The 25,394-nt window shown below is 40.7% G+C and overlaps 2 protein-coding genes across 4 annotated transcripts in view; one reads left to right on the forward strand and one right to left on the reverse strand.

Moving 5' to 3' along the window:
* The window catches only part of ABCC3 (ATP binding cassette subfamily C member 3), a 48,377-nt gene extending 36,256 nt beyond the window's left edge, over positions 1-12,121 (forward strand). Inside the window, exons 19-31 of one of the 2 annotated variants that reach the window (XM_026098980.2) lie at positions 202-385; positions 1,415-1,520; positions 2,220-2,373; positions 3,786-3,993; positions 4,586-4,896; positions 5,627-5,826; positions 5,933-6,059; positions 6,879-6,980; positions 8,005-8,151; positions 9,106-9,264; positions 9,654-9,820; positions 10,897-11,091; positions 11,703-12,121. In XM_026098980.2, coding sequence (XP_025954765.2) covers positions 202-385; positions 1,415-1,520; positions 2,220-2,373; positions 3,786-3,993; positions 4,586-4,896; positions 5,627-5,826; positions 5,933-6,059; positions 6,879-6,980; positions 8,005-8,151; positions 9,106-9,264; positions 9,654-9,820; positions 10,897-11,091; positions 11,703-11,811 — 2,169 coding nt within the window. In that variant the 3' untranslated portion in view covers positions 11,812-12,121. The remainder of the gene's footprint in view (positions 1-201; positions 386-1,414; positions 1,521-2,219; positions 2,374-3,785; positions 3,994-4,585; positions 4,897-5,626; positions 5,827-5,932; positions 6,060-6,878; positions 6,981-8,004; positions 8,152-9,105; positions 9,265-9,653; positions 9,821-10,896; positions 11,092-11,702) is intronic. The other variant, XM_026098981.2, reaches the window with a different exon arrangement.
* Positions 12,122-12,839: 718 nt separating this feature from the next.
* On the reverse strand, positions 12,840-23,417 carry ANKRD40 (ankyrin repeat domain 40). Of its 2 annotated transcripts, XM_026098983.2 has the most exons (6): positions 22,952-23,417; positions 19,624-19,772; positions 18,128-18,601; positions 17,037-17,218; positions 15,329-15,382; positions 12,840-13,982 (listed from the first exon to the last, which is right to left on the reverse strand). In XM_026098983.2, the coding sequence occupies exons 1-6, from the start codon at positions 23,083-23,085 to the stop codon at positions 13,932-13,934; spliced, it is 1,044 nt and encodes a 347-aa protein (XP_025954768.2). In that variant the 5' UTR covers positions 23,086-23,417; the 3' UTR covers positions 12,840-13,931. The 2 variants fall into 2 exon arrangements, with proteins under 2 accessions (XP_025954768.2, XP_025954767.2); XM_026098982.2 differs by having other exon boundaries at positions 12,840-15,382; positions 22,952-23,416.
* Between the last annotated feature and the right edge of the window lie 1,977 nt (positions 23,418-25,394).

Raw genomic sequence — 25,394 nt, forward strand, 5'->3', positions numbered from 1 at the left:
ATGTTGATATTTCCAACTGGCTTGGCCACCAAAAGCAGTGTATTTCTTCTGGCATTTCACGTTGACATGATAATTCACTCTTTATCCCAAAAACATGTTGTCATTGGGCCTGTTAAGTAATGTTAGCGTGCTGCAACATTTAGTCCCCACAGCAACAACAGAGAGAGAGAGAGATGTGGGCTTTTCTTTTTCCCTATCCAGACCCGAATTCTGGTGACCCATGGCATCAGCTTCCTCCCTCAAGTGGACCATATAGTTGTCCTGGTAGACGGCAAAATCTCTGAAATGGGATCTTACCAAGACCTGCTGAAACAAAACAAGGCCTTCTCAGAATTCTTGCGAAATTATGCACTTGAGGAGCACATTGAAGAGGATGAGCCAACAAGTACAGTACTGCTTTTTCTTAGATTGTTGCTGTCTCTCTCAACCAGATCATGGGTATTCCCTCTGTAGAAATTGTCACTTGCTTTTTCATGACAGCCTGGCCTTTGCCTTCCCTTTCTGCGCTGCCGTCGAAAATACTGTGTGTTGCCAGTTCTATATTATTGATAGACATTTTCCCAAACAAATGTGTGTCAAAGCTTTACATCGTAAGTCATTGATTTATACTGGAAAAAAAACAATTCCATTGCTAGAGAATATTTTTAATTTGAGAATTTCTTTTACAATTGGCAAGGTCTAGCTCAGCAGGAAAATGCAGTAGCAAAGAACAAACTGGGTTCTGCTATCGTAATGGGTTACCCACAGTCTGGTATTTTTCTTTGTTTATATATATATTGTTTTTCATATAGCAAAGTTCAAATGACATTTTAATCTGGGTTATTTTAAGCTTGGTCTGACTGCGATAAAATGCTAGAAGATTAAATCATTCTGGTAAAAGTTTGCTTTTGAGATAGTGTTCCCACACTCTTGGTTGCAGCGCTGTTTGCCCCCACCAGACAGGCAGGGAGGCAGGACATCTTCAAGCAACAGCAGAGGCTTGCAACGGTTCCTAGCATGGGTTCCCCCATCCCAGTATCGTGCCCAGGGTGTGCTCTGTGCATGAATTTACCTAGAACAGTAATGCCATTATTTAGCATTTCTGATGCACTAGAGAAGTGCAATGTAAATACATTTAGCAGCCAACTTGCCCCACAAGATCCTTACAGTTTGGTTATGAAAAGCAATGCATGGAGATGTAACCAAAACCGTGGTGGGGTGGGGGCATTAGACATCATAGCTATCATTAGGCTATAAGCTCCTGTGATGGGCAGGGACTTTGGCCCTGAAAGCCTTACCTCCGTGTAGTGAAATAGTACTGTGATTTTCCTGCCGTGGTATCGATCTCCATGACTCCCTCAGTTTGTATGGCAGTCTATTTCTGTGCTTTGTGCTTTATTCAGGAGAGTATCTGAGCTGTGATCTTGTCTTGCAGTAGTGGAGGAAGAGGAGGTGCTTCTAGCCGAGGACACCGTCAGCATCCACACTGATCTGGCAGATAACGAACCAGTGGCAAACGAGGTCCGCAAACAGTTCCTTAGGTAAACAGGAAACCCTCTTGTGTTTATAGTCTATCTGGGGTGAAACACATCTAAAAGGTATTGGCAAGTAACATTGCTGTCTGTTATCGCATACTGCCGCTCATTCCGGGCTTTAGTTTCCCCTTGCAAATAAATTGTTTTAGTGCTGTTTGGAAAGTAAACATAAAACAACTGGCAAAGAAGATAAAACACCTATTTCTGCAATCCGCTTTTTAATCCAAAGTGAACCAATTCTTAAAGCAACTTTGCGGTTCTCAGGTAACACTACTGTGTACGTTTATGCACACGACTCTGGATTGCAACCAGTTAGGTGGTGAATAACCCTTTGCACTGTACATTTCCACTGAGAATCTTGGAAATGGTTAAAAGTTTTCATAACGATACCTTCAGACCCTCCCCAGCTATTGCTGGTGTGCGAACAGAGAAGCTCAGTGATCAGCTTTGAAATATCTGTCTTGCCGTGGGGCTTCCGATGGCCAGATCGAAGTGCCCGGATCCTGCCCTGGCCATTGTTAAAAATGATGTTTCTGGCATCACTCTACATCCCCGGGGGTGATGCCGGCACTCGTATCCGAGTGCGATTGGCGTGGGAAGTGAGCAGAAGAGCTGGGAATACATCCAGGCTGCTGCACCTCAGTCTTGCCTTGGCGCTGCCACGGTATGCCCTCTTTCTCCTAATGACTCCCTTGTTTTGACTAGGCAACTCAGCGTAATATCTTCTGAGGGAGGAGAATGTCCCAACAAAATGTCAACGAGACGAAGAGTCTGTGAAAAGAAGCCAGCAGAGCCTCCTCTGCCAAGAAAAAATCATAATGAGAAACTTATTCAGGCAGAAAGCTCTGAAACGGGAACGGTATGGTTTGATTTCCCCCCTCCCTCTTCTAAATTTTTTTCCGGTTTGAAAAAATCGTTTTTATTTTTACATTCAATCCAGTTCTGTTAAATGCATTGTTTAAAGTATGACTGTGGGTTTGGGGCATTAATCTGGTGGCCGTTGATCCTTCAAATCTGGACTTTTGGCAGGGGTTTCTGCACCTGGCAAGGGCTATATACTTAGAGAGGGGGGAAAAAAAATCCCTTCCTGCCAGTCACCTGATACCCTGAAGCGCTGTACTCCATCAATCCTGTCTTAGCGCTGAAAGCTCTGCACGGCAATTGGTCTTTAAATTGTGTGGCTGCTTTGTGAGTCCAGCTGCAGCGCTGGATGCTTGGTGACCTGTAGCAGTGGAGTCGAGAAGCCCTCGCTGCCTGCTGTGTGCCAGCAAGCCTGTTCTGTCTAAATGCTGCCTTCTGCCCCGTCTTGGAGAGCGTTATATGCCCATAGGTACAACGTATGGCAGCATTCGTGCTTTATCGGGCAGGGCAAGACAGGGAAATGGGAATAGAGAAAAAGAGAGAAAAAGGAAGAAAAAAAAAAAAAAAAAGGAGATGATGGGAATACAAAAAGGAAATGGAGAGAAAAGAGAGAGTGGAACAAGACCGAAGGGGGTTGTGAAAGAGAGCCCCTTCCCACCACTCCAGAAGGCTCAGGGCGTCGTGTTTGCTCTCTGGATGGTGTACATGCTCCATGGCAGAGACAAGTCATTAACTGTTGCTGTGGATTATTTTAGCTTTCAAAGTCTCTAATCAGCAACACATGTTCTCCTAATTATTCCTCTTTATGCTTTTTTTGGAGACAGAGTTCTGTCCTGGTCCTCTGTCTCAGAGTTCTGCCTTTTTGCGCTACCTCTCAGATGGCTTCGTTACTTTTTGCCACAGGCATCATCTGCTCACGTTCCTGTTGAGGTTCACCAGCATTTGGTGCCTTATTTAAGCTGCTGTAAAGATGCCTGAATGGAGGCATATTTGGCAATTCCTCTTAATTAGGCCATTTAAAGTAATCCTGAGCTGGACACATCAAGTTACTTCTCTCTTCTGAGAATCTTGGCATCTTGTACCTGTTATTCACCCTTTGCTGCTATTTGATCAGCCACTTTTCTTTTTCTCTGGCACAGTCTTAAACTAAAACAACAACAAAAAAACCCACAGAACTAATAGAATACAATTAATCAAAATGGATGAAAAGAGAGTATTTCAGAACAGTTTCTGACCTGTTTGGAAGTCATCTCTCAGCCATGGAGCTTGGACAGATGAACTGTTTTCTGTGGTATGTTAGAGTTTGGGTAGTTTTGAGCTTAGCAGTTTCTCTGCTGGAGATTTTTCTCTCTCTTCTCTCTGAACTCATAATTAAGTTGTACAAACCAGCTCTGGTGTATGATTTTGCAGGTAAAGTTGTCAGTGTTCTGGCAATACATGAAGGCTGTGAGTCCTGTCATTTCTTTAGTTATATGTTTCCTATATTGCTGTCAAAATGCTGCTGCTATTGGGGCCAATGTGTGGCTCAGTGACTGGACCAACGAGCCAGTGGTAAACGGCACTCAGCTCAACACGACCATGCGAATTGGAGTCTATGCTTCCCTGGGCCTCTTGCAAGGTAAGACCAGATAAAATAATGATGTCTTAATGTTTTAAAATAATGATGTCTTAATGTTTAGCAGAAGGAACTGGGTGGGAAAACTGTGGCAGTAGTTGCTGGTGGTTCCAAATGACCTCAGAAGTCCTATTTCTAAGCAAGGAAGCAGAGTAACACAGAGCTGGACAGTCTGGGCTGGGCCAGCCCTCTTTTACTTTCTCCACAAAGCTTTTGGATGGGGTTGGATGGCAATAGGTGGGAAGGGAGCTAGAGAGATGCATGTTGGAGTGAAACATCAAAACTTGGTGCAGAAAAGACAGAGCTGGAGTAAAGTTGCAGCAGTAGGTCTTCATGAAAGCTTGCAGAAAGCAGAGGGAAGATGTTTTGCATCAGTCTCTTGTGGACAGCATGGTGGAATCCTGCAGAGATTATTCCTGTACGTTAGGCAGCAGTGACCACAGTGCCATGGTACTAATGGGCGTGGTAGTGGAGGGGTGGACAGGGGTATGGTAAAGAAAAAAAGCCTTGTGCAGGATGGAAACTGCTGAAAATCAAACAGCTGCAAGTCAGGAAGATCAGGTTTGCTGGTTAACACATTTCCTCTTCTCGGTAGGCACCTTAGTACTCATTTCCTCTTTCACCCTGGCGATGGGAGGCATTAATGCAGCCCGGACGCTGCACGCTGGCCTCCTGGAGAACAAATTTCACACCCCCCAGTCCTTCTATGACACCACTCCAACTGGCCGCATCATCAACCGCTTTTCAAAGGACATCTATGTGATCGATGAAGTAATCCCACCAACCATCTTGATGTTCCTTGGAACGTTCTTCACCTCTTTATCAACGATGATTGTAATTATAGCAAGTACTCCGCTCTTCGCTGTGGTTATAGTTCCCCTTGCAATTCTGTACTTCTTCGTTCAGGTAACTGGAAAAACTCATGGCTACCAGTGCAATGACTGTTATGCTGTTGTTCATGTTGCTTTTCGGGGGGGGGAAAAACCCTGAAATTTGAGAGAAATTTGAAATATCTGAAGTAATTACCTGTTTATTTGAAGAAAGCATTTACTTATCTCAGAGAAATGTTCTGTGAGATATGGTCATGAAATAAATAAGCGTAACTTTTTTTTGCTTTTAAGTAATAACAAATAAGCCTGCTACTAGAGATAGAACTGTAGTGCACTTCAATATATTGAAGTTTGTATATATTTGATATACTGACAAGTTTTTAAGATGGAGAAGACTTAAAATATTGAAAATAAATAGCATCAATTTTATTGACTTTAAGCAAAAAAAGCTTATGTAAATTGAGACCTGTTAATGGAGATGCAGACTCATATTTCATTTTCTTGGAAGATGCGCGTGAGGTTCCTATGAATGCATTCATTGTGTCAGACTGTGTTAACTAAATTTAAAAGGCCACAGATGAATTCAGTTTGCTGTCTCTAGAATTTGCAGTTTCCCATACTCTATTTTTAAAAGAAACAAAGGTAACTTCACTTGAAATACTCCTTAACTGTAGAGGGTATTTTGAAGAGTTGAAGTGCATCATTAACAGTCTCCTTTGAACTCTTAATCTAAAAATTACTTCACTGTTAATTGAAAGAAGAAAATATTTCATGTGCCTCATCCATTTTCTCCCCCAAAATGGCAGCGGTTCTACGTAGCTACCTCCCGCCAGCTGAAGCGTCTGGAGTCTGTGAGCAGATCTCCCATCTACTCGCACTTCTCGGAAACGGTCACAGGGGCCAGTGTCATCAGGGCCTACGGAAGAGAGAAGTCCTTTGTAGACATCAGCGATCTAAAAGTGGATGCAAATCAGAAGAGTTGCTATCCTGGCATTGTATCAAACAGGTAAAAAGGCATATAATTTCTTGTTTCCACTTAGATAAGCTTTTGTTTGTGTAACTGGTGCAAGCAACCATTTACCACTGTGCTTATGTCTGCTTTTTTTTACCAGGTGGCTGGGCATTCGGGTTGAATTTGTGGGGAACTGTGTTGTCCTTTTTGCTGCCCTCTTTGCTGTGATTGGTAAAAACAACCTGAATGCTGGCCTAGTAGGACTTTCAGTATCGTATGCATTACAGGTATGAATTATAGCTGTCTGCTCGTTGCTGGTTTTGCAGTTTTACAGGTGGCATGGGTGTATTAGATGCTTGTCAAAGCCAGAATCAATAAGCAAATAGTAAAAGTGAATTGCAGGACATCTGGAAACCACAGACATGTCTGCTGAATACTGACAAATCGTCAGCATTGCTCACATATGGTAGGACTTCAGGACACTTGGGCAGCACCGGGGATATGCTGCACCCCAGTAGGTTGCCAGGGTGCTTGTAGCCTGCAAGAAGCTTGGGAGGTGTTGGGTACCCGAACCAAGAATGGGTCACTTGAACAGCATAGGCTCAACACGTCCCATATGGCGCATGCTACATAGCACGTGCACATGTACATCTGTCCATGCACGGGCAGATCAATAGGGTTCATAAATATGCAAAATAAACTGTACTCACCCAAACTGGACAGTTTAGGAGATTTAATGGCCTTATTCTTGTCAGAGGCTTTTTAGAGACCACGAATGTGCAGGACTGGTGTCAGCAGTGTTCCAGTTACCCATGTGACCCATGACTAAGAGAGTGACTCCAAACCCACTTTACAGAGAGGGTCATTAAATCACCATGGGAGGCACATGCTCCCTTACGTGAGCACCTCATGATCCATAGACTTCCTGTCCCAGGATCCGTATTAATATCAGTACAAAGATAATTATTCCAATTGTAGTTTCAGTATGAATTCTCTCTCTTAACATACTGCAGCAGTCCCTTTAATTGTCCCCCCCCCCTTTTTTTTTTTAAAAAAAAAGTCTGTTGTTTGTCTGTGGGCAATATTTTGTTCTGTATCTTCTCCAGGTGACCTTGTCTCTGAACTGGATGGTCCGTATGACTTCTGATCTTGAAACCAACATTGTGGCTGTTGAAAGAATAAAAGAGTATTCAGAAACGGAAACAGAGGTCAGCTACCAAGCATCAAGCTTGGTCACCAACAAGCATGGCATAATTTTAACCTGCATGTTTACATGGTCTTTCTTTAGACACTTGAGAGGCAGTTCCTGCTCTGAGAATGTTACCATCCAACCTAAACAAATGTCACACACTAAACTGCAATTTGTGCTATCAGAGCTCAAAAATGTTACTGCTGTCATGCAGTCTCGGCTTAGCATCTCACTTTCTACTAGTGCGAGTGCCCACAGCGTGACAGCGATAATTCTCATCACTGCGATGCTGCCTACGATGTGTATGAAGTATGTTTAATGCATAGTCCTAGTTGCGTGGGTGGTGCTGGGATCCTGCTAGTGAGCACAGCTGCAGTTCAGTTATCAGGCTGTGCACACATCTTCAGTAGTATTTCTGTTTAATCAGCTTAGTCCTTGGCTCCCGTGAGAGAACATCTCCGGGGAACACTGCACTGTCTCATCCAGAAAAATCATCCAGTTGTCTTCCTTTGCTGCAAAATCCATTTCAATGCAGCAGATAGAGCTGTGCTGGAAAATCTGCTACTCTGTGGACACATTGGCTTTTGCTAGTCCTGTTACACAGGAGACTAAGAATTAGGAAATGGGGGAGAAATGGCAGAAATCTGAGGAGACCTGCAGTGTACAGTTCTGGAGATCAAGTGTTTGATCTGGACATGAAAAGGAAATCAGACAAGATGCACAATACATGTTACAAGCCAGAGCTTGTGCTGGCATGGAGCAGGCACTGTTCTGTTAAAGTTAATGAAAAAAATGCTGATTTATATCAGTTGAGGATTTGGCCCTATATGCTGAGATTTATTTTTTTCTGTAAACTTCGCAAAAGAAAACCAAATGTGTTATGTTTAGGAATCTGCATTTTCCTCCTATTATTATGAATTTGCTCAATATCTGAGATTTATCGGATATGTTTCTAGTAATTGCAAATGTTGATGTTTGTATCTAAGTTTGAATTAATTTCTTTTAAACCTCCGTGTGGCATTTCTGACTACTGTTTTCCTTAGGCTCCCTGGATAATAGAGGACAGGCGTCCCCCAGAAGACTGGCCGTCCAAGGGCGAGCTGGAGTTTGTGAATTACTCGGTGAGGTACAGGAAGGGCCTGGACCTAGTGCTGCAAGATCTAAACCTCCAAGTGCACGGTGGAGAAAAGGTGGGTTACCGGCCAAATGTTGGTCATGATTTCATTCTCGGTCTCTAGTGCCAACCGTGGAGTGGAGGGCAGGGACCACAGGCATACCTGCCTCAGTGGTGGAGACCTGCTCGAGCTGGTGCCGCTAGAACCAGCAACGTTGAGGAGAGCGGCACAAATACAACCACGCTGTCGGTGTGCCAATGTTTTCCGGGCTGAAAGCAGTAGAACCAGTTGCTTGGTGCCATCTGGACCTTCCAAGTTGACGTCAGGCTCCCCTACACAGTGTGGGAGGCACCAGCAATTGCAATGCTGCTTTTCTGAAGTTATGCAGAGGGGAGAAGGGAGTCCAGCTTTTTCCTTTCTCTGGCTTTCCCTGTGAAATTTTTGGCATAGAAGGAAATGTTATTCTTTGCTTCCTTAATCAGGGAATTGTCTTTGTGGGAGATTCTCTTCTTCATGCCTCAGTTGCAAGTACTGGGTTGTGTGTGCTGTTGACAGAACAATTAGCCTGTGAAAGTCCTCCAGTTAAGAGGCTGTTATTAAAAGGGAAGATAATTATTCTTGCGCTGAGCGTACAGGATGGGAACTGCCTTCTGGAATGGAGATAGGCATGCTTACTATGAAGTCTGAATTGTCCTCTAAAGACTCTTATCTTTTTTTGTTGAGTGATTGGTCTCCTAACGTGGGTACGTCAGCTAATCACTCAAAGTTATGTAGGATGGCTCTGGGCCTAGATACATATTTATGTGTAATATCATTCAAATTATGGGAATGGCAACATCTATGTATCATAATGCATGACACGGGTTTCTAGGGAAGGATGCTTACATTCCTTCTTAGATTCAGATCTTTCATGAAACCTCTCAGAGAAATCCTGGGTTTTGGTTTAAGGTTTTTGTTGTTTTTTTATTCTTGTTTGGTTGGTTGTTTTTAACTATATGCTTTGTTCTTAATTCTGTAATTTGTTTGTAGATTGGAATTGTTGGCAGAACTGGAGCAGGGAAGTCTTCCATGACGCTATGTCTCTTTAGGATCCTGGAAGCTGTAAAAGGGGAAATTAAAATTGATGGTGTGAAAATTTCAGACATTGGTCTCCATGATCTTCGATCGAAGCTGACAGTTATTCCTCAGGTACGCCTTGTGTGTATCACAATAAACAAAGGATCTCTAATAGCTTAGCAAACACTAAATAAACATGGTTTTTTGCACAGAGAAAATTCTTTGTAATATTCACAAAATTGATTCACTAAAACAAATTGTGTTTTTTCTCTAAGTGGCCCTGTCCTATCACCTTATAACCTGACACTGGGTGAAAAAAACAGGGTGTAAGATAAAACGTCTTTAGAGTAGGAACTTGAGGTTTTACCGTGTATAATATATATATGTAACATTTTCACAGTGGATAAGACTGGGAGGTGGCCACCTTCAATACAATGGACACGTCAAAGCAGTAACTCTTATTTTAATATCTGTACTAACAACTAAAGCACTTGTCTAACGAAAGTTAGTTTCCTGTCCAGGATCCCGTTCTCTTTTCTGGAACTCTGAGGATGAACCTGGATCCATTTAATAAGTATTCAGATGAAGAAATATGGAAAGCTCTTGAACTGTCTCACTTGAAGAGGTTTGTCAGTAGTCAGCCCTCCATGTTGGACTATGAATGTTCAGAAGGAGGAGAAAATCTTAGGTAAGGAGTTTTGGGATTAGAAGTATACACTGAGCTTTCATTCAGCCCTAACAGCAAATAACACTTGAGTATAGGCTTACACTGCAGTCTGTTGCATCTAAAAGGATTTAGCCACCTATTCCTATTTCAAGGAAACCACTTGAACGTTCGCCTACGCTCCTGCCTCTGCCAAGGATGGTCTGATTCTTCTTTGCTGCTGGAAAGGATTTCTCCCAAACAGTAAAGAAACAAGTTTCAGGATGATAGGATGTTAGGAATAGGCAGTCCCTTAAACATGGTTTGGTAGGAAGGGAAATGCCACGGTAACGTACGTAAATGCAGTGCTGCATAAACATCTCCTACCTAAGCTGGGGCTTCAGCAGCGGTTGTTTTCCTGCACTCTGTATAGAAGACCCAGGAAACCATGACCGGGAGGATAAAGCGTCATGCTTTGGTATGCTCTTTCAGCTTCTGACATCGCAGTGTAACCAGACCACATGTGTGATAAATGTTTCGCTCTTTCCTCATCCTGTAGAGACACTCCAGATAAAAGTTGTGTCTGAGGTGCTGGGGGCAGAAGGGAGAGCATGGGCTGCCCAGTTATTTTTTTGATAGTTGGAAGGACTTAGAGCTTCAGGGTTTTTTAATTTTTTTTTTTTTTGTAAGGCACGTATGAAAACTTTTTATTTTCCCTTGACCGACCAACCCTTGTGAACTGATTTGATAAGCAAAAGCAAACCTGGGAGCAAATGCTCGGTACTGTTGCAGCTGAGTGTGTTTTGAAAACTTGGGCAGAAGCTCTGTAATCGTAAGCTTCCCTGGCTCTCGTCACCATGACAGGCAGGGTGCATTTGGTGGCCCTATCAGTACTGGATCAGGCAGTAAATGAACACATACATTAAATGAACACATACAGTAAAGCTCACGGAGTAGTGCTGCAATGCTTATTTTATTAGCTCTAGGGCTGACAGACTGGGCTGTTTTTTGTTCGGTAACTTTATGTGATCAGTAATCTGCTCTAGCACAAGTGGCTCTGAACAGTGGAGAGCTAAAGGGCCATGGGGCCTCTGCTTGTGAAAGCCTCTCTCTGCTTGCAGTGTTGGCCAAAGGCAGCTCGTCTGCCTAGCAAGAGCGCTACTTCGCAAGACGAGAGTCTTGGTCCTAGATGAGGCAACAGCAGCTGTCGATCTTGAGACGGATGATCTTATCCAGATGACAATTAGGACTCAGTTTGAAGACTGTACAGTGCTGACAATAGCGCACAGGCTGAACACAATTATGGATTACACAAGGTAAAAACTGCTCAATGGTGCGTGTGTATGGGCTCACCGGTGTGCTGGGCACATGAAACGGCATGTCAGTCATAGCGTGTAAGCAACGAAGTTGAGGCTGTATAATCCTAGAATATCTAGACCTGGTTTTGCTTTTGTTGGCTTAAGAAACACGTTCTATGTTCGTTAACCAGGGCTGCACGAGAGATGCTACCCAGTTGCCTTAATATCACTGTCACCAAGATTACAGAGCTATTGTTAACCAGTAGCTGCTGTAACCTTTTCACTAATGTTGTGGCATGTTAATTATTTTAAAACACATTAGTATAGTTTACAAGCTCTTTTCTCCTTGGCTCTGTAGCCAGTGTTTTTAATTCCAGAGGTAGCAGTCTCACCAGTTTAACCTTTCTTTTCTGGGAGATTGAGAGTGTTCTGGACCTTCGTAAATCAAACAATGCTTCAGGGATAGTGTCTCTCTTCTCTTGTGCTTTATCAAGTGAAAATAATTGAGCAAAACAAAGGCAAGGGACAGTTTGGAACAGTACTGGCTTTGTGATTGAAAAAGGACGTCACATTTCCTGCAAGTTCTCTGACATGTCTTTTTCCCCACCACCACTCTTTCTTTTGCACAGGGTTCTTGTTCTAGACAAGGGAGTCATAGCTGAATTTGATACGCCTGCCAGCCTTATAGCATCAAAGGGTATTTTCTACACTATGGCCAAAGATGCTGGACTAGCATGATAAGAAGACCCCTTGTTTTTTTTATATATTATTGACTCGCCACAGAAGTGACTTGTGAATGTACTGTAATTTACAAAACAGTCTTTGTAGTAGACTAAACTTTTGATATGTGAACAAAGGATTTACAACCATAAGGACCAGAAAGTGAATTTTATATTTTTAAAATATTTTCTATATACACAAAGTATTTTATTAAGTGCTTTTTTCCCAAAGAATGCCAAACATTCTGTTGAGAAAATGTATGTATCACAAGGCACTATGTACTGTATTCTGGTTTATAATTAGTAAATTATAGCAGTGATACAAAATATACCTGTTTTGTGTGTCTTCTGTATAAGGATTCCTTAGTTTTGAAGTGGGAAGACAGGCACGGTTAAGCAGTAACTCAGCTGAGAAGTACTGAAGTGAGGAGTCATCTCTGAGTGGTTCTAACCTGTTCCTTGCAGTATTTCCCCCAGGACAGGAGAGCTGAAGGCTACTGTTCTAGGCTGTGAGCTATCCCAGGACCTTTGGTATTCCAGCCTAGAGCAATTTCGGGTTCATAACATTCCTCTTCAATATAGGATTTGTGAATAACTTTTATTTAGGCTATACCTATAGGTTTAGTTTTAATCTAAATCATTAACTAGGCAATTGCTGCCCCCTTAGTAGACTACACATATGTCTATGAAGACATGACCGACACAAAAATGTTATCCCTTTGCTATACCTCTCTTCTGTATGAAGTCACCGTGAACAAGTCTCTACTTGAGCTGAACGTGCATGCTAAGCAGATGACACTATCATCTCATTGAGCGCTTATCCACCTGAAATCATATGTGATTTGTTTTATAGAAATAAATATCCACCTTACCATTATTGATAACCAAGCCTCCTCAGGTAAGAGTACTGTGTTCAGCGGTGTTTGCTGCTAGAATCTGATAGGATGTCCCTTGCTTTAGTCATGCACTTCCTACACCAATCACTGTGGAAACCTACCTGGCAAGAAAATGTTCCTGTATTTTTGTATAAGTAAAGTTCTGAAAAACTTTTGAGAAGACAAAAATAATCATTTATTAATTTTTACAAATGACACTTCTTAAATAGAAACAAGAATTTGTGGCCAAGCATTCGTTTGACACTAACATTTCACATAGCAATGCATCAAGTAATGAATTATTTATCATACACAGTAATGAAGTGATTACACACTTATCAGATTAATTCAAGTTAGCAAGGTTAATAGCATCTTCTCTTTATAAACTGCATAATATATAAAAATATTTGTCTGAATGCATAGATAGCTATCAGCATCTGTGCACAACAGTCAGTTAACAATGAAGTCAATCAACCCAACAGCTGAGCTTTTCTCTGGTAGGTCTGACTGGTTAATCCGTAACAGTTTGGTACCTTCATGGATTAAGCTGGCATTTAGCCAGCTGAAGCCTAAACCATATCTGTTCTGTATACCAGGAACAAGGCAATAGGAAATCTTATTATTCCATTATACAGAAGTTAATATACCACCACCAGTTTGGTATAAGAAACAGATATTGCCACTGACTCGGACTGCATTTGCCCTCTAACACTTCAGCAAAGGGTATTTTGGTTGTGATGAAAGGTTTTTACTAATATTATCATTAAGAGACAGAAATTCAGTCTAGTTAATTGATGCATAAGAAATCTGGGTGTTTGCATGGATCCGTGCTTCCAGGTGGAAGTGAACACTGGAGCACCAGACTCAAAGGTGGTTTGGGAGAGGGCTCCCTCTTGCGTGCTCAGTCACTCCTGCTGAAGCTGCTTCCCTTTGCATAAAGTATTATTCACTGGATGAGACAGAGAGAGGATGGGTAAACTTGGGTACCAGTTCCTCTTATGTTAGCTATAATACAGGTGACTGCCCTGACTGCAGGGGGAGAGGGACTTTTCTCCTGTCGTGGTCTCTGGGAAAGAAGAGGCTGTGGTGGATACCCAACGCCAGTCCGAGAAAGTCATCATTTTTCGCAAGAAGAGGGCTAAGAGTTTAAGATGCAGTTCTCGTCTCAGCTAGTCTTGGTGGCTCCCTGCTCAGTGTGCTACTTCTGCAAATCCCATTGACAAGTCCACGTACAACATACAGCTAACCTGGGCTGTAAATACCATTAGACAACAAGAAGATAAAAGTCCTTTGGTTGCTGTAGTTTCTGAAGAAACTAGAGGGGAGGAAGGGGGGAAGATAAAGAAACAGAGGGAAACTCAGTCCAGGTTGGTATGTTCTGGCTGGCTGTTATATCTAGTACTTCAGTCATCTGATTCATAGCACGTACTTAAACAGTTATGTTACCAGACCAGAACACATCCTCAAATGCAGATGACTGTGTAAATATTAAGATCCTAAAATGTTAGATAAAATCCAGCTCACTATTATCTTAAATACTTTTCAATTTATTTATTCCAGGATTTCATAGCAAAGTAGTCTAATTCTGAATTTTAAGTAATAGGAACAGGAAAAGTGACTTTTCAGTAAGCAACACAGGTAAATGGAAGTCACTGGGCGGGGGGGATAGGAAATACACTGCATAGAAACATCAAGATTTTAGTATCAGCCCAGAAAACCTTAGTTTCCTTTTACATAGGAAACTTAAGTTTCCAGCTTGTATCTTTCTCTGGAATGTAGGGGGTAAAAGGACAACTTTACAATATTTGTGCTTTAAAAGGGGAAATTAAAGCAGCATTGGAGAAAAGAGTTTTCAATACAGTAACAAATAGAAATAGTACTTTAAATTGCACATGTCAATACTGTATATTGACAGACAACAATAAAGGGGACCTATGATTTTGGTTGAGAGCATACTTATGATTTAGATAATTATTGTAATTTTTTGTTTTCAACCTGAGAAATAGGGAAATGTGTAAATAGGGATTAAGAAATCACAGGTAATAAGTCACTTGGGAGTATTTAAACTAGACAGTTTTGTGCTTCTTCCACAGATTTAAACCCTTCTGTTTTTTTCCTTCTAATTAAGAGATGATGTAAAATACATGATCTGAAAGGTTAACATGTCAATAGTAATGGACTCAATACAAATATGAAATGGGTTTCATGGCAGGTTCTTTAGCATGAGTACCGCTGCTATTTTATAGCAAACAAATTATTAGAACAGTTGAAGATAAGCCTTTCCCTGAGAGCTTCTATAACTCTACAATATTTTAAGATTACCTTTTTGTAAGGAAAAGAGTGCTGCATTAATCAATAGTTCTACCAGTACCTTCTTTGCATAAGCTACTTTCATATCAGACTAGTTACTCTTAGATTAAATACAGGCTGTAACTGTGCATAACATCTTTAGTTTATCTCAAGGTTAACAAAATAGATCTTTTTCACATCATTAGCCCTTATAGATAATATATTTCAAATATGTAACTTTAAAATGAGAGATACAAATATCTTGTTTTATTCTTCTTTAAACAATTAGTATGTCAGTTCTGATGCTTTCTTGTTATAACCACTCCGTTCAGAAAGCGTTGGTACTCTGAAAAGTAAGTTTTTATCGCTTACTGTCAGAACAAGCTCCAGTTCTTGGAAATCCTGTAGCCTTGCAACATCTTTGTCCTTTAAATAAATACAGTAAGTTGTTAGATGATAAAACATATGTTCAATTTTGCAGAGGTAAATAGAAGTAATAGGCTGACACTAACACAAGGTATGCATTGCATAAATATGACAATTCTTTACAGTAAACTGGAAAGCAGACATCCTGTTGCATATTGTATTTATTCTGGGATCCTATTCAGCTACTCACTTAAGTCTATTTTTAGAAGGAATGCAATACTTGACAGTGAGTGCAAATGATTAATGGAGTTAGACTTGTAAAGACCTACTGCATGCTATTTAGAAAATCCATGAGTATACTCTTCTGAGCCACCCCCCCCCCTTTTTTTTTCCTCCGTTGGTAATTTTTAAAAGCTCATGAACTGATTCTTGGCATCTACTCAAGAAGGTCCTGCATACAGCTTCCTCCAGAGCAGCCCATCAACAGCAACCTTGAGCTGGCTTAGGCAGGGTCTTTAGAGCGCAGTGGAAGAAACCCTCGCGCAGTAGGGGCTCAAGCTCGAGTTTCGAGTAAGTGTAGCAGCACTTTGCTGCTAGGCAGCATTAAGTAGAATAAATTTCATATCATCTCAGGGAACAGCAAGTGTCATGCAGCCCTACCAAGAGAATCTGAAGTAATTAGAGCTGGAGACAAAAAGAGTGCTTTGAACAACTGCATGGTAAGTTGGCAAGTTACAGAACTGCTTATTTTTTTTCCACTTCTCAACTAACAAAGAATGTCTTCATATATTCAGTGATGCTGCAGTACACAGAAGTCTATTAATCTAGCGCTAATCAGATTAGCTCCACCATTTGACACCAACAATGCTCTAGGGAGATTTGAGAGTGAAAGAGAGGTCAGTGGTGAATCAGTAAAACAGGTCAGCAGGTCCCAGTTTTGTGTGTGCTGCACAGGTAAATGTCACTGATGTGAAAAGACAGTTACCTTCACAGACCTTTACTGAGAATCTTTTTGAAACTGTTTCCTAGAATCAAGCTGCTTTTAAAAGAACTGCATACAGTCCTTATTAAACTAGCAAGGCTCACTTGAATGCTGTAAGCCTGTTAAAGACTGATGACAGGTCACAATGTATGGTACAGCATTGAATTTCACAGTGTAATACAGAACCACATAGAAATTGGCCTCAATGCCAAATGCTCATGAAAAGAAATGATCAAGAAACTTCAGAACTTTTTTTATATGGAAGAAAAACCCTACTAAGTGTTAGAAGGTAAAGGAGTTCCTTCGGGACTGCTCAGCAGCCCAGTTCCCAGTGACTAATCATGGAACAGTTAGAATATGAATGATGATAAAAATCAGTGACTAGTTAACACACAATTTCTGTAAACATTGCAGTCGAGTGTTACAGAAGTGTGGCCAGAACATTACCTATGCTGAAGGAATCTGAAACACTATAAAAACAATACAGTACTGAGTGCATGGGGTCATGCGTGGCTCAACCTCGAAATGAAAAATACGCTAGTGGGCTCAACTAACTGCATGGCTCCTCCTCTTTAGCGTTTCTCTAGGACAGTGAACATTATTAAAAAACTAATATTGTCACTTTTTTTGTGACACAAGAATATTGCGGGTGACCACCAAATCATTCCTTTTTAATAGTAAGCTACAATTCTTTTTTACAAGTTGTTGGATTTAAAAATTATGAGTTCTTACCTTTCTTAGCACTGTATTTGGCAATTTCCTGATCTTCTCTACGTGTTCAGGTTTAACACCCAGCTCACAGCAACTCACTCGGAGCAGTTCCTTATAGGTCAGTTCTTGTCTGTCCAGCTCAATTTCAATGAAGTCATTTTCTCTAAGGCTAGGGTTTTGTATTCTAACTTTAAGCACCAGTTCTATTAGAAATAAAAAATTGTACATCAATATGCAGACGTATAAAAGAATTGGAAAGATATCTCTATACTAATTTCAGGGTATTTCTACTTCCTATTGACGCTGTTTGTATCATTCATAACAATACAAGAATCCTCAGAAAGCAGTCCAACCTGGACTCATATGACTGGGTTTTTCATTAGATTGACTTCTTTCAACCTACATGAAAAAGTCATCACTAATCTAATTCAATTTGTGCGTAGGTATGTATGAAACTTTGGAAAAGTACTCATCTTACTGGATTTAAAGTAACCTTGAAGCAGATCACACTTGTTATCAATGTCCTGAGCAATCCAATATTCCTTTTACTGTTTTTTTTTTTGTTGCTTTGGTGATCACCCACTATCAAATGGATTCTCTTAACCTCTCTTTGCTAAATCATGGCATCAGAACTGCTTTGATTTCAAGAATAAAATCCTGAACTAAAATTGAAATTCCATTCGTCCCTATTTGAGCAGGCAGAATATTTACCAGAAGAAATGGCAGATCATAACAATAATAGTTCACCTCAATATTCAGGTCTTTCTGCAGACTGAGCCCTCTGAGATTATCCCTTGAGCTCACTGATGACTTACTCACATTCTGTATTTGAAGTCTGGAGAATCCTATTTAGAGACTTCGATCACCCTGGTGTCTGTATGGTTTTACAGCATTTGAGACAAATAGAAAATGTTTTCATCAATATTTTAATAACAGTTTCAGCAGAAACAGGCTATCTGTCTCTTTTTAACTGCCTTCAAATGTTTCCTGAATGCCTAATACATGAGAATCTGAAAATGTCTAGAAGTACAATAAATATGCGTAACACTGATTAGTCTATTTTCACTGTCCAAGACGACAGGAGCTCTAAGAATAGGTGAGTTTTACTTTACCTTGCATATTAAGTGGAAAAGCTCCCGTGAAGAAGACTGGCTGAAACGTGGGCACGGGCCCGGCACAGGAGCCGTTCTGCTGCTGAGGTACGGCCGGTTTTGAGCCAACGGGAGAAGGGGAACCTCTGCTCCAAGACACGGGCGTCTGGTAAACCGGGCCGTTCTGACCGACGGGTTTGGGGCACCGCGGCGCGGTACAGCCCCCGGGCAGCGACGGCCTGTCTCCAGCACCAACCACCTCCGAGGCAGCGTTTTCCCGCGGTAACGATGCACGGGTGCACGTTTCCATGCGAGGTAAGGAAGAAGAGTCGCTATCCTGCGGCTCTAAGGGCGAGACACTTCCATTCACCGAGGTGTCTCGAATACTGTTACTCATGGTGTTATAAACATACGGGAAAGGTGGGTTAGCCAGGTAATTGGGGATGATCGGTAAATCTGAATCTTTCTTTAAGTCTGCGAGTTCATCGTCTTCCACTGTAAAACAAAAAAAAAACCACAACAGTGTTCTCCAAGACTTGTTTTAGGGAAAAAAATCAGCTACTGCATTGTGCAGTTTGTTTTATGTTTTTTGGGGGAGTTAAAAGCATCACAGGATAAAAGATGAATCAAAAAGCTCTACACCTTTTTTCTACAGTGGAAAACTGCTCAGGTGTTGCAGTATTGTGAGCAAAAGCAGAGTCTGATTCAAATAATTCCGGGGGTGCTATTTCCTGCTAAATACTGTAATCCCTGTTTCCTTAAATCTGTAGCCAGCATTTTGTGCCACGGTCTCTGGCGGTGTAATGCTATCATCTTCATAATGTATAAGGCAATGAAAAACAAATGGTAATGCGTTGTTCGGTATTAAGGCAGGGGATAAAGGGAAAAGAACACACAGTAGTGGGAGAACTGAAACATTACCGATCAGTGGAAACAAAAACAGGCAAGGGAATACAAAAGGAAGGAAAGAGGCTATTGACCGTATTTCAAACTACTCCTCACCTCTAGCAGCAAAGCCTGCTCCGCTCCAACAGTTACACACATGATTAAAATGCTCTACCAATGTACTTTATTGAGCTGCTGCTCTAGGATGCTAATTTTCCATTTACTCAACACAGTGTCTAAGCTCCATAAAACACCAGAAAAATTAGGTATTGGTCATATAATGCAAGAGCTTCATATAAATTCGAGAGATTTTCCTCTATTTGCTCCTTCTGAAAATATCAAGCTGCATCTATCTGTGATTGGTTTAATAATGTGGTTTTTCAAAGTAAAGCTCTTTCATTTTTGTTCCTCAGTTTAGAAAAAAGTTTGATTACCTGGATATGGAATCTTTTGGTAATCCTCTTTTTCTAAATTGTGATTTCTGACTAAGTAAACACTTTTGAGATTAAGTCTCACAAAAAAAATTCACAGCATCATCACACACAAAATAATGCAGGAGCGTAACTGCTCTAAACAGTCTTTTACCGTAGCCTTTAAAGATTGTCTATCAATCATATGAGCAATAGCTTTACCTCCCAGCATCTTCCGAATCTCCCTCTTCGACGTTAACTGGACGGGCCGTTCCCCTTTCCTTGTGAGAATCTCCTTGTCGGCCCCCGAGCGCAGCAGGTAGGACACCACTTGAGCGTGGTTCCTTTTACATGCCCAGTGCAAGCAGGTCCTGCACACGGAAAATGTGAACGCTCTTTGAAATACTCAATTACGGCACATTAATTTAATTCATTCGCACTGCATCTACGAAGCACCAGACTTAATGCATGTCTAGCAGAAATAAGTTTTTAATAGCTATGGTCCTTGCAGATTTACACCGTTTCTGGAGCCTGCAGTGACACCTGCTGATCTAGTTTTCCCTTGCCATAATGCTCTTGATACCAAGTTACTATAGCAGTATTTTTCAAGTTCAAGATCTTTTTAATTTTTCATGTCTTAGGCTATTAACTTTTATTGAAAATAAATACAAAAAGAAGGCTTGTTTATGTTTTTTAAATCTTCGAAAGAGTAAGTCACACTTCAAATACTGTTGTGCGTATGTGAGCTGATACGCTGCTTCTCGAGGGCACTTTTTTTTCCCCACTTTAATCAATGCAGTCAGTACATCAGTGTGCACATTTTGAAAGTAAATTATTTGTAAAATATTCTAGTTCTTTGCCTAGTTGCTATTCACTGCACCAGCAGTTTCCAAGCTTTGCGCTGCAGACAACTAGTTTTCTGCAGTGAGGTTGTGGATGGCAATCTGTAACTGATGCACTCAACTGATCACTTTTCTATTTTTTAATTATTATTGGCAGTCACTGATCTAGAGAGACATAATAAAGAAACATCCTAAAAGCTACTTAGCTTATTTAGTGCTTAGTATTAGTATTAGGGATAATAGACTTACACATTATAACTTGTCGTACAGTCTTACCATTCCTCCGTATCTGGGGTTATAGTGATGTTTGATCTTTCTCTGGCCTTTACTTTAATACTCTAGCTCCAGGGAAGGAAAAGTCTTTGGATAAATGAAAAGTCTTTTACCTTTCTCTAGTTTTTTTTTAAGGACTAAATATAATAAAACAGAGATAAATAAGAAACTTATAAGGATAAAAGTTTCAATTGAAAGTCCAGCTTCAAAAAGCTGGACATTTTTTAAAGGAAGAGACACACTCATTATACAACAAAGTTGTCTCTTGATGAATAACTCCTAACTTGGTATAGAAAATTCTGCTCTTTAAGTTTTTTGTTTACTTTTACTACCAGTACAAGTATGTAAGGGAGAAAAGAAAGAATCTGAGCTGTAGGGGTACAAATCAAGTTAAACCAAGAGAAGACAAAGTAACTTGCAAAACCTTGTTCACTGTTATGTATTCCAGCTTAAACCCATCTCATCAGAAGCGAAAAGCATCATTCTGCAATTTCTTATTACTAGAATTAATGCATCTTGATGGCAGAAAGTTTCTCTGAATTAACGGTAGTGGGACTAGTCACTGCAGCAAGCAATGTTGTCTAGAATTAGATCTAAGTGAAGAAACATGATGATAAGTGTATGTATACATATCTTTTTTACTTCATAGACTATCATAGGAAGTGTGCTACAAATTTTGTGCTTTGAAAGGGTAATATAGCTAATAATACTGTAAAATCTGTATTCTCTCTCCATAGTTGGGCTGTGCATTTCAGCTAAAAAGTGCCATTTTTAGATGGGATAAAATAACTAGGTCAGCAGAAAGCATTCCTGAATTTTTAACACCAAAGATCTGGCATAAGCTTCCTGAAACTCTGACTGGGTTTGTTTAGTTTTGCTGTGTCATGCTTTTTTGGACTTTTCACAAATCTCTCCTTGTTTCGCATGTGAATAGTTTGCATGGCTTCAGAAGCAGCGCATTGCCAAGCCATAGCTAGTTTCGACCCAAGCAGTGAGAGAACATGCAGGCAGTTTGGCGATGTTTGCTTTTACTTGAACGAGGAGCCTCTGTTGAGAATTAACGCTGTCTCTCTATATTGAATGCCAGAGACTTCAGTGGGACTCTGCATGCGCATAAAATTTGAGGGTTTAGTTTCTACGAAGGTATATTGCTTCGTTTTGACCATTTCACACGGTTTTGGCAAGGTCTGATGCAGAGAGGTACCAGCTACCGCCAGATCCAACACACATCAAAACACAAGTACCCAGCACCTCTTAGCATCAGCCGTAATGTAAAATGTAAAAGGTCATTCCAGCAATTTAAATTCTACAAGCAAAGCTAAATAACAGGGAAGATCCATTTACTGCCACAGTTAAAAATGACTAGATCATTATTTCTGAAAATAATTATATTTTATTTTTTATTGTTTCTTCCATCAATGCCAGTTTTGGATACAAACTCATTTTGATGGCAAGCAGCTGCTTCTCTTGCACATTAATATAATTTACTGTTTTATGAATCACTTCTCCTAAGTTAATACAAGCTGTGATTTTAATCACAATTTGAACCTAAAGTTGCAAGTGTTCAATGCTTCTGAAAACTACTGGTAGAGCTCTAATCTTCAGAATACCAGCTTCTTTCCTAATGTTATTCTTCCCATTTTTAATTAAAACCTCAAGCACAGTACAGTGTGGTAAATCTACACTGAATTCAACTTAAGGAAACCATTCTTCAAAAATGCCTGACACTCCCTGCAGATCCTGCTTCAAATAGTAAAGTGTGCGTGTACACTCACGTATGTAGTCCCACTTGCACAAATGCCTATTACAGAAAGGACTTGCTTTTAGTGTTGCCAGATGGCATTTGAATGAGATGCCAAAACCAAAAGTATTTCAGGTGTATCACCGAAACAGCCTGCAAGTTCCCTGCCGAAAAGGAAGTAATTTTAGAATCTGATTTAGAAGTTAACATAAAATAAGTCTGGTTATAAATTAACATAGCTTAGCAAGCTGAGGTTTATTTTTTGATAGCTATTTTAGGGTGCTGTCTTAGGCTGCCAGCATTCTCTTTACGAAAAATAAACCATATAAAGTAACAACCTAATGACCTGAAGAAGGATCAAACACCAAAGGAACAAAAAAAGAGTGTGTGGGAAGAGAGTGCAAATTTATAAAGCAATTATTAATTAGCTCCATCATTATTTTTTCCTTTTTAGAGTATTTAAAGGTAGCTCTGTGGAAGAGCATTTGGCAATGGGCTGAAAAAAGACAATTTTCATTTCACTGCAAATTCACAATGATCATGATTCGTGTATTGCATTCGAAAGAAAAACATCCACCGCAGCATTTTCATAGGGAAAAGCATCTACACAAATTCACGTGTACAGCATCAGAGGCCGTCGGCGCCGACGCTCTCTGGGGAGCCCACCGCTCCGGCGCTCCCTCGGAGGGCTTACCAGCCGTTGATGTCATTCTGGGAGTTCAGGTTCACCCCAAGCTCCACCAGCCGCTGGACCTCCTCCGCGTCCCCCAGCGCTGCCGCTTCCCTCAGCCGCTCCTGCAGCTCCCTCTCCTCCACCACACTTGTCATCTTGCTGGAGCCTGGCACCAAACTCGGGGCTGGCGGTGGGGCTCTCTAGCCAGGGCGATCGCTCATCGTACGGATCTCCCGGACCAAGGCACCAGCCGCAGGCTGGGCAGCTTGTGGCAATCCTGCAAACACGAAGTGTCCCGTGCTCTTTTCAATTTCCAATTTGCATGCAGTGTGACTTTCTGTATGTTACACCTAAATCAAGCCCGGGGAAATCCTGCCGAGCGGCATTATATAAACACACTGGCAGGGTGTCCGGAGCAGCCCTGTTTCCTAAACTCTTCCAGGGGGACTCTATTATCTGTGACAACTCTGACCTAGATATTTAGTTCCTACGAACAGTCTTGCATGCAAATCATGGCTGCTGTGATTTTACTGTCGGGATGATTTATTAGCCACATACGGGTATGTGGCAATTTTAAGGTACCAAAATGTTTTTTAATATACAGGTAATTGTATAACGCACAGTTTCTCATACTCTGTTATTTGTGCTTACAGGCTCCAGGATTGTACGACTGTTCTGGCTAGGAAATTCTCATCGTCTCTGAGAATTCTCACTGAAATTCATTAATCCCTTAATAACTCAAAGTCTACCTGCAAAGCATTCTGAAAGATTACAGGTAGTTCCTGTAATTCACATTATTTATTTTAAAAAGCTGGGTTTGATCATTGTTGATTTGTCCTAAAACAAGTTACAGAAGAGAGAAGAGTTAGTAAAAACTTCACAATTGTAAAAAGTCAAAATAATCAATTCTGTCTCCAGCCAGACATCTAGCCAAACTGCACTGTTTCTCTTCTAATCTACTCTATGAGAGCACTCTGGGGAAACGCACAATCGTTAGGCTGATCCCAGTTCAGTAGCTAAGGTACCTGGCTGGTTTCTTGGTGCTACTGGAGCAATATAAAGTTGAAATGCAGAACAATTCTGGCCCCTTTTTCTAAAGCTAATGAAATCCACCTTCCACCACCACCCCAAACCCCAAACTCTACAATATTAAAATTTAAGATTCATGTGAGTTGGGTTGCATTGATTTCAGCTACACTCTTACAACAATTCAAATGGGTAATTACATCATTATAAAATTGCGAAGATGATTGAAAAAAAAATTGTAGTGCCTTACAGTGCTGCATATGGAGGTTTTACAGACATAGTTCTGAAAGGAAACTCTATGGACAAGCCCTGGGTTTGCATGAAGTTCTCAGTGATTGCAACAGAGACCTGAGCAAGACCGGCCTTAAATTCAGTGGTTTTCTTTTTTTTTTTACAGGATCAGTGCTAATACAGACTTCAAACTCTTTAAAAAATATAAACACAATCAAGTTAAACATTTTTAAACTAACATTCATACTACTTAATTATTATTTGTCTTCGTTACTTCTTTTAGTATCGATGATGAAAATAGACTAGCAGCACAGGGGAAATTTAAATCCAAACACAAAATGTTAGTGTACTAGATTTTTCTGGTACCTAAAAATGTACCTGTGAAACTATATCAAACTTCTGAAAGTACCAAGCTACCTAGCATGAGTGCACTTGCTCATACACAAGTCCTTCCAAGGCCACTAGAACCCTCTTTTTATTGCAGGATAAAGCAGCATGATTTTGGTTCTAAAACTGGGCCAACAGGAAGGGAGCCTGTTGCAAGGGAGCAAGGGAGAGCCACACAGCTCTTCCTCTTGTATTAAGAATAGAGGACAGTGTCTCTGTTTGACCTGATTTAAAAATGGTCCTTCTTGGATCTGTTTTGCGACACTTCAGTAGTATCAATAAGGCCATGGTTTGTATTTCTTACATGTAGAAAACTGCTTGGAATGAATGACTAAATGATCTATAAGCAGGAAGAGGATAATAGTTATAGGAAAAAACATGGATTTGTCGTGAGTAGGTAGACTGAGCCACTATGATTTCTTTCTTTGGCAGGAGAATTGGTACAGAGGAGAAGAGCAGAGTTGCAGGAGCGCTATATGCTGAGAATGATAGATGTGCTGACGTAGTCCACAGCAATAATATTCTCATTAGCAAGGTAAGGGCTGAGCGTACACAAGAAATTTCTATAAAATAGAGTAGCAGATGTTTGAAAAAGCATACTTAGAGAGTAGTTTGCAGGGATTATATTAACTGAGGTACAAAAGGGGTCTGTCCTAGCCTGATGGTACTAAATAATTTTGTACACTTTGGACAGTCAAAATGATTTTGAGAAAGTGGAAAATAGTCTATAATTAGTAAGGTAAAGTTCAATAAAGACAAGGTTCAAAGCCACATCTAAGAAAGAAAATACGTACAAAAATGAGCATAAGCTGGTTTGGCA

Source organism: Dromaius novaehollandiae, chromosome 18 (genome assembly GCF_036370855.1).
Source record: "Dromaius novaehollandiae isolate bDroNov1 chromosome 18, bDroNov1.hap1, whole genome shotgun sequence".
NCBI lineage: Eukaryota > Metazoa > Chordata > Aves > Casuariiformes > Dromaiidae > Dromaius > Dromaius novaehollandiae.

Coding starts and splice junctions, on each gene's coding strand:
- ANKRD40 (XM_026098982.2), bottom strand. CDS start 23,085: ATGACAAGTGTGGTGGAGGAGAGGGAGCTGCAGGAGCGGCTGAGGGAA. Junction 17,219..18,127: donor TTTTCCACTTAATATGCAAG/GTAAAGTAAAAC, acceptor TATTTCTAATAG/AACTGGTGCTTAAAGTTAGA. Junction 15,383..17,036: donor CAAATACAGTGCTAAGAAAG/GTAAGAACTCAT, acceptor ATTTATTTAAAG/GACAAAGATGTTGCAAGGCT.